This window comes from Polypterus senegalus, chromosome 2 (genome assembly GCF_016835505.1).
Source record: "Polypterus senegalus isolate Bchr_013 chromosome 2, ASM1683550v1, whole genome shotgun sequence".
Taxonomy (NCBI): domain Eukaryota; kingdom Metazoa; phylum Chordata; class Cladistia; order Polypteriformes; family Polypteridae; genus Polypterus; species Polypterus senegalus.
Window position 1 is genome coordinate 21,337,483 of NC_053155.1, and position 14,558 is coordinate 21,352,040.

Genomic DNA, 14,558 nt, shown 5'->3' on the forward strand with positions numbered 1-14,558 from the left:
CGCCATTTTGCTGCCCCAATTGCCGGCTGCTATTTTAGAGCTGTTTGTATGTACCGTTTCCCAGAATACCCTGCAATGCATTTCTTTGTGACGTCACCAGAAGGACTGTAAAGGTCCTCCTCAGCAGGGCTGGGATATCCGAGTTTGATGGCTACACTCTTGTTTCAACCCTATTTGTGGAACAAATATTACGTTTTTTGTTCTTCTCAATTAATGAATCTCTGCTCTTGTTTTTTGAGTCAAACTTTTGGTCCTCATTTTGGTTTTGATGCTTGGTCAAGTTGAATTTCTACCCATTTGGGAGTTGATTTGTTTTGAACATATTTTTGTAAAACTTATTTGTATTGGAATGTTATTTGATTTTAATAAAATCAATAAAATCCAAAAAAAAAAAATTCTACCCATTTACTGATTGTCCCTTACGTGTCAGTAGAACAACAACAACATTTATTTATATGGCACATTTTCATACAAAAAAAAATGTAGCTCAAAGTGCTTTACAAAATGCGGAATAGAAAAATAGAAGACACAATAAAAAATAAAAATAAGTCAACATTAATTAACATAGAATAAGTAAGGTCCGATGGCCAGGGTGGACAGAAAAAACAAAAAAAAAACTCCAGACGGCTGGAGAAAAAAAATAAAATCTGCAGGGATTCCAGACCACGAGACCACCCAGTCCCCTCTGGGCATTCTACGTAACATAAATGAAACAGTCCTCTTTGTATTTAGGGTTCTCACGGAAGGACTTGATGATGATGGTCACGTAGACTTCTAGCTTTTAGTCCATCAATGTTGGGGCATCATGGTGCTTTGAGTAGGTTGGTGGTGGCGCAGGCCGCCACCACAAAGAAACCGGAAAAAGAAACAGAAGAGACAGTAGGGGTCAGTACGGATTTTAGAGCCACTATGAATAGTTATTATGAAGAATTGAACATATAGAGTATCAGTATTAAGTTAAAGTGAAGTTATAAAAAGGCCATGTTAAAGTAATGTGTTTTCAGCAGTGTTTTAAAGTGCTCTACTGTATTAGCCTGTTGAATTCCTATTGGCAGGCTATTCCAGATTTTAGGTGCATAGCAGCAGAAGGCCGCCTCACCACTTCTTTTAAGTTTAGCTTTTGGAATTCTAAGGAGACACTCATTTGATGATCTAAGATTACGATTTAGAATATAACGTGTCAGACATTCCGATATATAAGATGGGACGAGATTATTTAAGGCTTTATAAACCATAAGCAACATTTTAAAGTCAATCCTGAATGACACAGGTAACCAGTGTAGTGACATCAAAACTGGAGAAATGTGATCGGATTTTCTTTTCCTAGTTCGTATTCTAGCAGCTGCATTCTGCACTCGTTGCAAGTGATTTATGTCTTTTTTGGGTAGTCCTGAGAGGAGTGCGTTACAGTAATCTAGTCGACTGAAAACAAAAGTGTGAACTAATTTCTCAGCATCTTTCAGTGATATAAGAGGTCTAACTTTAGCTACTGTATGTTTCTTAAGTGAAAAAATGCTGTCCTAGTGGTCTGATGAATATGTGATTTAAAATTCAGATTACAGTCAACAGTTACCCCTAAGTTTTTTACTTCCATCTTAACTTTTAGTCCTAATGCATCAAGTTTATTTCTGATAACCTCATTGAATCCATTATTGCCAATTACTAAAATTTCAGTTTTCTCTTTATTTAACTTGAGAAAATTACTATTCATCCATTCTGAGATACAAGTCAGACATTGTGTTAGTGTATCAAAAGAATCAGAGTCATCAGGTGCTATTGATAAGTACAGCTGTGTGTCATCAGCATAGCTGTGGTAGCTCACGTTGTAACCTGAGCTAATCTGACCTAACGGAAGCATGTAGATTGAGAAGAGCAGCGGACCCAGGATAGAGCCTTGTGGAACACCATATAGAATATCATGTGTCTTTGAGTTGTGATTACCACAACTAACAAATTTCTCCCCTGCCAGGTAGGATTCAAACCAATTTAAGACACTGCCAGAGAGGCCCACCCATTGACTAAGGCGATTTCTAAGAATATTGTGATCAATGGTGTCAAATGCAGCACTCAGATCTAAGAGGATGAGAACAGATAAATGGCCTCTGTCTGCATTTACCTGCAAGTCATTTACTACTTTAACGAGTGCAGTTTCTGTGCTGTGATTTGTTCTGAAACCCGACTGAAATTTATCCAGAATAGCCGGTTTATTGAGGTGGTCATTTAACTGCATAATGACTGCCTTCTCTAGAATTTTACTTAAGAAGGGCAGGTTAGAGATGGGTCTAAAATTGTCAAAAGCAGAGGGGTCAAGATTATGTTTCTTGAGCAGGGGTTTAGCTACAGCAGTCTTAAGACAGTCTGGGAAGACCCCCGTATCTAATGACGAATTAACTATGTCAAGAACATTATCAATTAGCACGCCTGATACTACTTTGAAAAACCTTGTTGGTATTGGGTCAAGGAGGCAGGTGGAGGGTTTCAGTTGAGAGATTATACTATGTAATTCAGGTAAATCTATCCTAATGAAAGAGTTTAATTTGTTTATAATGGAGTACCGGGGCTTTGGAGGTTCTGCAGTGTTGGGGAGATATACTATGTTATCTCTAATATTATTCATTTTTTGATTGAAAAATACAGCAATGTTCTCACAGGTTTCACTGGAAATAATGAGCTCATTTACGGGTCCTTTGTTCTCTGGCCTGCCACAGTAGGTACAATATCGATCAGCAGAACGACAGATGCCATCTAGGGTTTGGGCTTTTTTGTTGTTATTTTTAAATGATATTATGTTACTACCGTGTTTCCCTGAAAATAAGACCTACACCGAAAATAATCCCTAGCATGATTTTCATGCTGCTCTATAATATAAACCCGACTCCAAAAATAAGCCCTAGTCAAGATCATCAGTTGAAAAGTAAGGCACCTAAGGCCAGGTTTATACTTCACAAGATGTGACGCGTGTGCCCTAAACATCCATTAAATTCCAAGGACACCACAATATCTCTGAAAAGGATGTTTAATGATTACATCCATCAATTCGAGGATGTGCCCATTCCAGCAAGCATTGGCGCAAGACAGAAACAAAATCCCTGGACGGGGCATCAGCTCATCGCAAGGTGAACACAAGCACACACACATACACTAACGTCATTGTAGCTTCATCAAATCCCCAAACCTTCATGTCTTTGGATGGAAAACTGAGCAAACTGCGGACACCCACCAGGAAAAACATGCAAACTCCAGGCAGGGATCACAAAAGACGTGACTCCCTGTGAGACAGCAGCACTACCAATCTGCCACCGTGCCACCCCATATGTGTATAACTATCAGCAGTATTCATTATTTAAACAAAGTTAACGATTTATCTGTAAAATGTAAAATACATATTTTTAATGCAATTCATCATGAAAGTGATATCAAGTATAAATCTAACAATTCTAAATGTGGAGAGCCCTGAATATTAAAAATGTAATGTGTTCTGTGTGGTGATGCTGCTTGCCGTTCCTGTCAACAATTGAGTCGGTTTTAAGATGACGGTTACGACGGTCTGCTTTAATGATAAAGAAAACTACGAGGTTAAAGTGGACATTTCGAGGTTAAAGCCGAAATTTCCGCTTTAATCACAAAATAGACATTTTTATTATGTCCTTATTTTTTTTTTCTCTGTGGCTCAAATACGCCGCCGTACATTCTGATGGTATGTGAGACTTTTTAAAACGTATTGTGTCATTACAATCGGGAATATAAAACGCTTGAATATCAAAACACCACGGATGCATTTGTGTGTCTGCATTTTGCTTCACCACATGGAACCATTCATCAAACATCGAAGCACGCACATCAATCTGCAAAGCGGCTGGAGGAGCAAGAAATTCAGGCTGAAATTCAAGGTTTGAATGTGGAGAGTTATGACGATATTCCAGAAGATGACATGACTGTATTTGGATAAATGTAGATTGTTGTCCCTGAATAAATATATGATATCCCCCGAAAATAAGCCCTAGTGTATCATCTTTTGGAGCAAAAATTAATATAAGACCCTGCCTTATTTTCGGGGAAACACGGTATGCTTGTCCATTATATTTTTGTTTATTTTTATCATTATGACAAAGACGTCACCTGATGAGTTTCTGCATTACCAGTTACTGACAATCTGTTTTGACTTGTAAATTTCTGATCTCCCAGTATTGGCTCCTCTTATGGCTCATATCCCATCTCCTGATCGACTCTTCACAAAAATATCTGCTAATCTGTTTTGCCCTTTTTAAGTAACTTCTAGTTTTTATCTTATTTTGTTATAGATATCCTAAACTAACAGCGACCCATCCTGAGTCCAATTCCGCTGGAAATGACGTTTTTGCAAAATTCTCTGCGTATGTCAAAAATACCCGAAAGGATGTCCATGACAGTAAGTGTCGCTCCCCACTCTCTACTCTTTTTATTCTTTTATTTTCACTATGGCAACACGTGAGCTTAGCTTGGCACAATAATCAAATGAACTGGTTTGAAGTGCAGTTCTGATGTGTATCCTGCCAACTACGCCATATTGGGGCAGCTAAGTGTGATTCTGCTGTGATTTTTTTGTTTTCCATTCATTCCTTTATTTTGCAGGCATGGGAAGTATTATTATTTTCTTATTACAGGACTACAAAGTTGTTATTTTTTTTTGTATTAAAATGTGCTGTCTAAATAAATGTTGTTGTTATTGTCACATGTGCAGAGGGGAGTGAAACTCTTACTTTCATTTGCTAACAAACATGTAACATGTCACGCTTTCTATCACTGTGTCATTTCATTATCCATTTATAAAAACTGGTAAGGGTTGTGTCTGTCTGTCTGTCATATTCATGAACCACTGGTGCAGTGTTATCTGGATTTGCGTCTTTTTCAGAATCAACTGATGTGGCAGAAATACAAAGAGACACGTGTTAAACATGAAGCAAATTGTATGAGTCAATCACGTACTCGTGAACAACTGGGAATGATCTTGGAGAGAGCGGAGGTCCGTGTGATTTCTAGTCATTTCTTTTTTTTTTACTGTGGCCACTGCCCTCTTGTAGATTGTTCATAGACTTGCCAGCTGTTTTGTGGATAGCAATGCATCCCCATTGCCATCACCTGATGGCAGGCAGCTGAGTGTTGTGATGTCACATTCAGGTGGTATTTAAGGAGACCGTGTTCTCCTCCTGGCGTCCATGATTGTGTTCAGTGCTGGTTCTCCCTAGAAGCCTATTGTGATAAAATCTTTGTCATCTCTGTTCTTCATAAAAATACAACATTAAACATGTATCTGATTCTTCTCAAAAATCATTTTTTTGCTGGAATATTCCTTTAATCCAAAAAAAAAATTGGGAGTGGTCTCCCCTCAACTCTCATATACTCAGATAATGAGATGGATATTTGAGGAGTAAACCACAAGACAATGATTGTATTTTTATGTTCTGTATATTAAAGAACCATCAACAACAAATCAAATGAATAATATATTGAACAATTATTATAAAAGTGAAATTGAATAAATCGGACTCTGCAGCTGCATACTAAAAAAATTGCTATGATAATTTTATTTTGGTGAGCAATTCCAGTAAATTACCACTTTCAGTAAGTGGAAGTGGGTCAAAAGTTGCAACAGACTTTAGCAATGTGTATAATCTAATACTTGGACACAAAATTTCATTTATGTAACGCAAAAAACTTTCTCAAATATGTACTGTATGTATTACCAGTTGAACGTCTAATGGAAAATTTCGATTATCACGAAGTACTAGGTTGTTGTACCGTGTTAGCCATTATGAATGTAGAAAGTTGCAAAATGACACTTTTATTGGCTAACTAAAGATTACATATGCAAGTTCGAGGCAACTCAGGCCCCTTCTTCAGGCAAGATTAGGGGCCTGAGTTGCCTCGAAAGCTTGCATATTGTAATCTTTTTAGTTAGCCAATAAAAGGTGTCATTTTGCTTGGCTTTTCTCTACGATTATCACGAAAAAATTTAAAGTGACCGAAAATGCTTAGAATGTGGTGCTTTACCATATTATGATGTGAAATGATCAAATTTTGAATATTTTTTGGGAAACGTTTCAGGTAAATACCACTTCCGGTTAGCAGAAATAGCTCAAAAGTCGATAGAAATCTAGGAAGATAGATAGAAATTTGGTTGACCCAAGTGAAAGTGTACTCAAGTTATTGAGTTTACATACACACACACACAGACATAATTCCAAAAACTGGTATTTTCAGACTCAGGGAGGTCTAAAACATCAAGATTCATCAAAATCTCAAAAATGGAATTTTTGGAGGATTCTAATACTTTCAGTACAAGAATGTAAATCGGACTTAGAGAGGTGTAAAACATCAGGATTCATCAAAATCTCAATGTCAATTTTTTAGAAGATTAAAATACTTTCCCTACAAGAAAGTAAATCAAACTCGGGGAGGTCTAAAACGTTGAGATTCTTCAAAATCCCGAAATGGAATTTTTGGACAATTACAATATTTTCCCTATCTATACTAATAAAAGGTAAAGCCCTCACTGACTGACTGACTCATCACTAATTCTCCAACTTCCCGTGTAGGTAGAAGGCTGAAATTTGGCAGGCTCATTCCTTACAGCTTACTTACAATAGTTAAACAGGTTTCATTTCGAAATTCTACGCGTAATGGTCATAACTGGAACCTATTTTTCTCCATATACTGTAATGGACGTTAGCTCGATGGCTGTGGGGGGGGGGCGGAGCTGTGTGTGACATCATCACGCCTTCCACGTAATCACGTGAACTGACTGTGACCGCAGTACCTAGAAAAGAAGGAAGAGCCCCCAAAGAGCGCTGAAGAAAAATGCCGAATACTTTATTCGCAAGATACAAGTTTAATGAGAAGACACGAGGTATAAACGAGACTTTGGATCAGTTTGTAACGGAGTTAAACTTACTGTACCGAGAAACTTTTAAGTGCCGGGTCTTAGCTAACATTAAATAATGCCGTGGACATCGCAAGATCGCACGAGATAGCACAGGCACCGCTCAGAAGCTTCGATGCATGTACTCTGAGTGGCTCACGTGAACTGACTATGAGCGCAGTGCGCAGAGAAAGCAAGACCGCTAAAGAGTGCGGAGAGTTTTGCTAACGTGAACGTGTCTGCAAAAAGTGGCGTTTCCTGCACTGCAAAAATACTACAAAAGTCGGGCAGTTGGCGCATGCGCATGTGTAGCTGTGCCGGCCTTTGAGACGCTGACTAAGCTTCTGCCTTAAGCGAAAGTAAACACTTTTAATTTTTTTTCCCCTTCCCATGAGCTATAGCCCAGACAACTGTAAACACGGGATCCCATTTCTAGACCGCGGGAAACTAATATTAAGCCGCTTCACACTTTCTTTTACACGCATACGATTATGAAGACACGCACAGGAGTGGAGGGCCGACAGTGCCATCCCGGAGAAGTAAATGGCAGGGCCGTCTCTCCAGTCTACACGACACCCACCGAGATGCTCATATCGTCAGCGAAGACCTCTCTCTACACTATATTAAAGAAAAAGGCAACTTTCCTTTCTTTACACCTTTTTTCCTTTTATCCCCAACCAAAGCCTTTCTCTCTTAACACTGCAGAAGACAGAAAAATGATTTTCATTTAATTGCTGGTAATGCCGGTAAGGCACATTACCACAGGTAGAAATTTGGACGTTCACATAGAAAATTTAATTTCTATACCACAGCCATCGTGTAGCGCCTTTCAAAAGGGATCAACTACCGAGAGATGATCCATATACATTTTAGCTGCTGTTAGTACTACTTACCTGTTGTGTTACACCGTCTTTAAAATGTAGCTTACCCGAAACCACTCCAGTAGTGCTCAATGTATCTTTACTTCTTAAAACGTTACTGTTTTACTGTTTAATAACTTATAGACTACATTTTATTTTTTTCCCTTGCACTCAGTGAGCGAGGCCAATGGCTGATCAGTTATATATATATATATATATATATATATATATATATATATATATATATATATATATATATATATATATATATATAAATAAAAGGCAAAGCCCTCACTCACTCACTCACTCACTCACTCACTCACTGACTCATCACTAATTCTCCAACTTCCCGTGTAGGTAGAAAGCTGAAATTTGGCAGGCTCATTCCTTACAGCTTACTTACAAAAGTTGGGCAGGTTTCATTTCGAAATTCTACGCATAATGGTCATAACTGTGACCTATTTTTTCATCCATATACTATAATAGACTTTTGCTCAATGCCCGTGGGAGGCGGAGTTACGCCTCATACGTAATTTAGTGCCTGCCCATATAAGGCCGTCCGTCAGCGGCAATCCAATGCAAACACTGCCGGAAAATATTCACGGGTGAAGGACTGTGCTTATGCAGAGGAAGATGAGATGGTCAGGGTGGTGTTTGGCACAAACTCAGCGAAACTGCGAGAGAAACTTTTAAGTGCCGGGTCTTAGCTAGCATTAAATACAGCCGTGGGGTGGAAAAAGTCAATCTCACGCTAAAGGAAGACAGTGTAAAAAAAAAATCCGTACATGCAGTGTGTCAGGTCTCAGATAAAGAGGAAGACGAGCTGTTTATTGATGCAGTAAGAAACGAATCGATGAATGAAACCTGTCATCTTTACAACGATTGACAAACACGGAATGTAACTTGAACACAACACATCCTACAAATACGAACCTGATTGAAAGAAATAATGATAATCAAATCCTTGATGACAGCAACACTCAGTAACACTCACAAAACAAATACTGTATATTGACAGTCATGTTACGTTATTTTCAAAATGTTTCCTTTTCTTTTTCATTACTTCTTTAACACACTACTTCTCCGCTGCAAAGCGAGGGTATTTTGCTATATATGTATAGTATGTATGTAGTATGCATAATGTATGTGTGTGTGTGTGTGTATATATATGTAGATGTGTATATGTATATACCTATAGATATGTGTATGTGTGGATATGTGTATATGTAGATATGTTTATATGTATATATGTTTATTTATAAATATTTATATGTGTGTGTGTATATATATATATATATATATATATATATATATATATATATATATATATATATATATATATATACAGTGGAACCTCTAGATATGATCACCTCTGTATACGAGAAATTCAAGATAATAGGAAAGTATGAGCGAAAAATTCGGATCTAAATACGAGCATTGGCTCGTGAACGAGCCACGAGCCAGGCTGTGGTTATGTGTGACGCGTTTCCCGATCCACCTTGACTCGGGGATTCACCCAAGCTGATGCTGTCAGCCCGTCAGCTCACTCAGTGTTCCTTGTTCTCCCGTAGCGTGAGGATCTACGCGTTTGTGCGCTTGTGATTCCATTGTTTCGCTGTAGCAGTTCGCTGTATAAGCGTATCCAAAAATAGTGCGGACATGCAGACGGAGAATAGGAGACGATTGCCCTCAAGAGGAGAGAGAGCGAGAGAGATGGGGAGAAAGAGAGAGACGCGTGCGCGAGCGAGCAAGATAAGGAGAGCGAGAGAGAGAGAAAGAGAGAGAGATAAGGAGAGAGAGAGAGAGAGAGAGAGACGCGTGTGCAAGCGAGAGAGATAAGGAGAGAGAGATGAACACGAGAGAGAAGAACCATCAGCTCAGTTATGCTCACATGATGCTCAGCAGACAAAGTGTATCCATAATACTTGTATTGCAAGACATCGCTTGTTTTATCAAGTCAAAATTGGTTAAAAAATTTAGCTTGTCTTGCAAAACACTCATAAATCAAGTTACTTGCAAACCGAGGTTCCACTTGTATATATTATTTATCAGTGTTATTTGTTAGGAAAATTGATTTTTATGTTGATATTTTTGGGGGTGCGGAACGGATTAACTGGATTTCCATTATTTTCAATGGGGAAGTTTGTTCTAGATACGAAAAATTCGCTATACAAGCTCAGTGCTGGAACAAATTAAACTTGTATCTCGAGGTTCCACTGTATATATATATATATATATATATATATATATATATATATATATATATATATATATATATATATATATATATATATGACAGCAACACTCATATCAATGACAAAACAATTACATAAACAATCATGTTACATTATTTTTAAAATTTTTCCTTTTCTTTTTCATAACTTCTTTAACACACTACTTCTCCACTACGAAGCGCAGGTATTCTGCTAGTACTTTATATACGAGAAAGTATAAAAGACAAAACGCAAAGTCTAAAAAGTAGTATTGAAAACAAAAGCAAAATCAACTAAATTGGACATTCTTAAAGCTATAAATACAAACGAAAAAGTTTTAAGTGGAATCTGCAATAGAATGTGTGGCACTGACAATAACAATAAAATTATTATTATTATTATTATTATTATTATTATTATTATTATTATCACTGTCTGATTGCCTGGTCCCTCCCTTGATTGCCAGCTTCAGATGATGGAGAGTTTGGTAACAATAAAATTATTATATTATTATTATTATTATTATTATAATTATTATTGTTGTTGTAGTTGTTATTGTTACTATTGTTATTATTATTATTGTTATTATCATCATTATTGTTATTACTGTTGTTACTATTATTATTACCATGGTTATAATTATTATTATTACTATTATTATTATTGTCGCTGTTTGATTGCCTGGTCCCTTCCCTGACTGCAAGCTTGAGATGATGGAGAGTTTGTAACAATAAAATTATTATTATTATTATTATTATTTATTATTAGCATTTTTTTCCTGATCCTTCACTTGATTGCTACCTTAGCATGGTGGAGAGCTTGGTAACAATAAAATTATTATTATTACTATAATTATTATTATTGTTGTTGTAGTTGTTATCTTTTATATATTTCTCTTCTGGTTCGTCCTGCTTCCTCTTCAAACCCGGTCCCATCCGACACGGCATTTCTCAATTCCTATTCCTCCTTCAGGCTACCAAACACCTATTCACAACTGCGTCTTTCTTCTTGATTTCTGAATTCCTTTCTCACTGTTCCTATTTTTACACTGGTGGGCGTCAGCTAGTTGTTACTATTATTATTGTTATTATTATTATTACTATGGTTACTATTACTATTGTTATTATTACTATTATTATTATTATTATCGCAGTTTGATTGCCTGGTCCCTTTCTTGATTCCCACCTTGACCTGGTGGAGGGCTTGTCAGCCTCTAAAGGCCACGAGCTCTGCAGATGGCAGTAAAATCTTGAAGTTCTTTCATACTTAAAAAGACGGAGGGTCAAGGCCAGACAAGAGGGTCTTGACTACTTACTAGGGGGCAACAGTTTAGCAGTAGTGAAGACAACTGCAGAGCAGTAAAGTGTTAATAGCAGAATGACATGAGTCAAGCAGATGACCTTCAGTGTCAACGATTGGCACAAATTATCCCGATAAAGACGGAATTGGTGGGAATGCGAGTGAAGCGGGAGGCCCCTAACGTATTCTGAAAAACCCTGAGAATAAAGCGTGCCAAATGCACTACCAGTGAAACCAGTTTGGCAAAAGGGAGGTCAGAGAGAAAGGCAATGTGTTTTGGCCACCCTATCAGAGAATAAAAAATTGGAAGTGAAGGAGAGCAAACTGAAGAGAAGTTAGGAAGACACGTAGGTGGTAATCCAGTAAGTAGATGTCACAGTTGCCACGTGGAATGTGAGAGGCTTGCTATTTCTGTAAAATACCTCAACTCTCCTCCTTTTTGTGTTCCGAAGCACACTCCATTTATTAGTCAGTGTTCATTCACGTAGTGCAGACCATGACAAGGTGCTTTAAATAACAAACAAGGAGCTTTGAAAAATTTAAAAGGCTTCAGGCAAAAAGACAGGCTGTATTTGTGTTGTGTGTTTGGTGCCCTGCTGCTGACTGGCATCCCACCCGGTTCCTGCCTTACACCCAGTTCTGCCAGCGTGCACTCCAACCCGTTCACGACTGTAAATGAAGACCAGGGGAGTCAGAAAGTTAATGGCTCAGCTTCACCTGTTTTACTGACCAGTGTGTAGCTGAGATGAGTTGCCTTTGCCCGCTGGCACCGTCACTTGGCGTTGCCTGTAAATGCCACTCTTTTTCAGTAATGCTAGTTGTTTTCATCTATCTGCAGATCTGGAGAAGGCTCTACTGAGGGCATTACGGAAGCTGGATGATTACCTGGTCACCCCTCTACCTGAAGAAATTGACGCTGACAGCATGGAGGAGCTTTCTGTGTCCAAGAGGAGATACCTGGATGGAGACGAGCTGACGTTGGCCGACTGTAACCTTCTCCCCAAACTGCACATCATCAAGGTGCCTGTTTGAAAGGACTAAATGCTGGTACTCCCAAAAGTTTTAGTTTTGCAGCAAAGAAATAAATACATAAATATTATAATTATTATTAATAATAATTAATTAATTAACAGGGGCTTCAGTGGCACAGGGTGACTTAGCAGTTAACACCACAACCTCTAAGGTTTCCAGTTCAGTTGTCAGCTTACCCGCCTGGTCTCAAGTTACCAGCTGGGCTATTCTAGTCAAGTGTGCCAGGGCATCTTGTGATGGACTGGCATCCCACCCGGGGTTTGTGTCTAGTGCTGCCAGAATAGGCTTACGGTGCTGCAAACAGACCAGCAGGGGTTGTCCTAAGCACTAAATGATTGCTTGAGGAAGTGTATAAGGCAGAGCTGCTAAAATGTCCGTGCTGATGATAATAAGTTATATTAAGCAAAATCAGCAAATTACAGCACCTTTCATAGGTAGGTTCTGGTGGCCATTTTCACTAAAGCAGTCCATACTTGAACTGCCATAATGGCTGGTACTGATTTGGTGCCAATTTGGCCATTTCTGTGTATAAATTATTTAATGGCGGCCCAGAGCTGTGGCCTCACAACACCAGTGGCCTGCATGGCTTCAGCCTCTAACCTCCTGCACTGTCCTTGTGAAGTCTGTTGGGGGGTTTTCTGAGCTCAGTGGCTAAGGCGGTGAACAATAAACCATAAACAAAAAGAACGATGGAAATCAGGTGGGCTCCTCCGAATAGCATCTTACAGCAGACAGGAGGAATCGAGAAAATGACCAAAAGAGAGGGGACAACAACACAAAAATACAAGTAAAGAAGAGAGAAAAGGCCGAGGCAAAATTACCAACAAAACAAACAAGCAAAAAAAATAAAAATAACATTCGACAGACATGAGACTAGGACAAAAGGAAAGTGCTATGATTTGCTGATTTTGCTTAATATACTGTAACTTCTTTATCACCAGCAAGGACAAGAGACCCCATTTTAGCAGCTCTGCCTTTTTAACCTCCTCAAGAATACAATAAAGTTACATGAGACAAAAAGGAGCAACTAATTCTTGGCAATACAAAAAAATGAAAATATTAGACACTCCCGAACAGAGTTGTGGGGATCCACTAGAGCCCATCCCTGCTAGAATGAGGCGTAAGGCAGGGAGTAAACCCTAAAGAGGGGGCCCAGTCCATCACAGGACAGACAGACATACAGACAAGAGCCAGTTTAGGATGGCCAATGGACTGGGAACCTACAAAGACGCTAGAGGAACATGCAAATCCCATTTAGGGAGGACTGGGGATGTTGGCCCACAGTGGTGTCCTCATGGCGAGGCAGCAGAGCTACCACTGCACCACCAAATATAAGACATGCAGGGGTAAAATCGCCAATAATAATAAAAAAAAAACATGTAACATTAAAGACACAAGAAACAGGGTGGGGGCAAAATTACCACCCATACAAAAAAAAAAAAAGTGATATTACACAGCCAAGAGACTCACCACTGAAATCACCAACAATACAATAAAGAGAAGCGAGACACAAAGGAGTGCCAACAAGACAAAACTTACTAGGGACCAGAGCAAAATTAGCAGTAATCTAAAACGATGAAACATTAAATAGGCCTGGACTGGCGCAGAATTAGCACCCAGACAATAAACATAAGCAAAGAACAGAGGAGGGACAGCAATACAGATATATATATATATATATATATATATATATATATATATATATATATATATATATATATATATATATATATATATATATATAAAAAAAAATATGTATATATATATATAGTGAAATGTGAGTCCCTGTCTTGCCCCCTAAAACACGAGGCTGAGTCTCAGTACTTTAGCAAAACTAACTTTTATTTAGTAGGAAACAGGAACAGCACAGTTATTTATTGTAGATACAGCATACATACATAGATACAGCAATCAGGCAAGGTTGTAGCCAAGTAATCCTGTTCCCTGCATTTATAATGTTCTTTGTATCACCCATCGATGACAGGCACTTATAGCGTGGCCGCGATCAACTCGGATTTGCTTCGGCAGCGAGCCGCTGCAGTGCTGTGAGCCTGCAGTTGCACCGGTAATGAATAAACGTCATCAGAGTGATGTCATCAGAGGTGCCAGAACCTGACAGGATTTCCCGGGAATGGCCTGTAAGAGACTGAGAGAGACAGTCAGCACACTCCGCCACCCGCTGGTCTAATGTAGTATTACAGTTACTCAAGCCCTTTAGCTGCCTCCTACTCACACGTGTGTGACAATATATATATA

The 14,558-nt window shown here is 38.5% G+C and overlaps 1 protein-coding gene across 2 annotated transcripts in view; it reads left to right on the plus strand.

Annotated features, from left to right (window-relative positions):
- LOC120522827 (chloride intracellular channel protein 4) overlaps positions 1–14,558 on the plus strand; it is a 77,394-nt gene that overhangs the window by 54,319 nt on the left and 8,517 nt on the right. For both annotated transcript variants that reach the window (XM_039743509.1, XM_039743511.1), the window contains exons 4-5: positions 4,302–4,408; positions 12,109–12,290. In XM_039743509.1, coding sequence (XP_039599443.1) covers positions 4,302–4,408; positions 12,109–12,290 — 289 coding nt within the window. The remainder of the gene's footprint in view (positions 1–4,301; positions 4,409–12,108; positions 12,291–14,558) is intronic.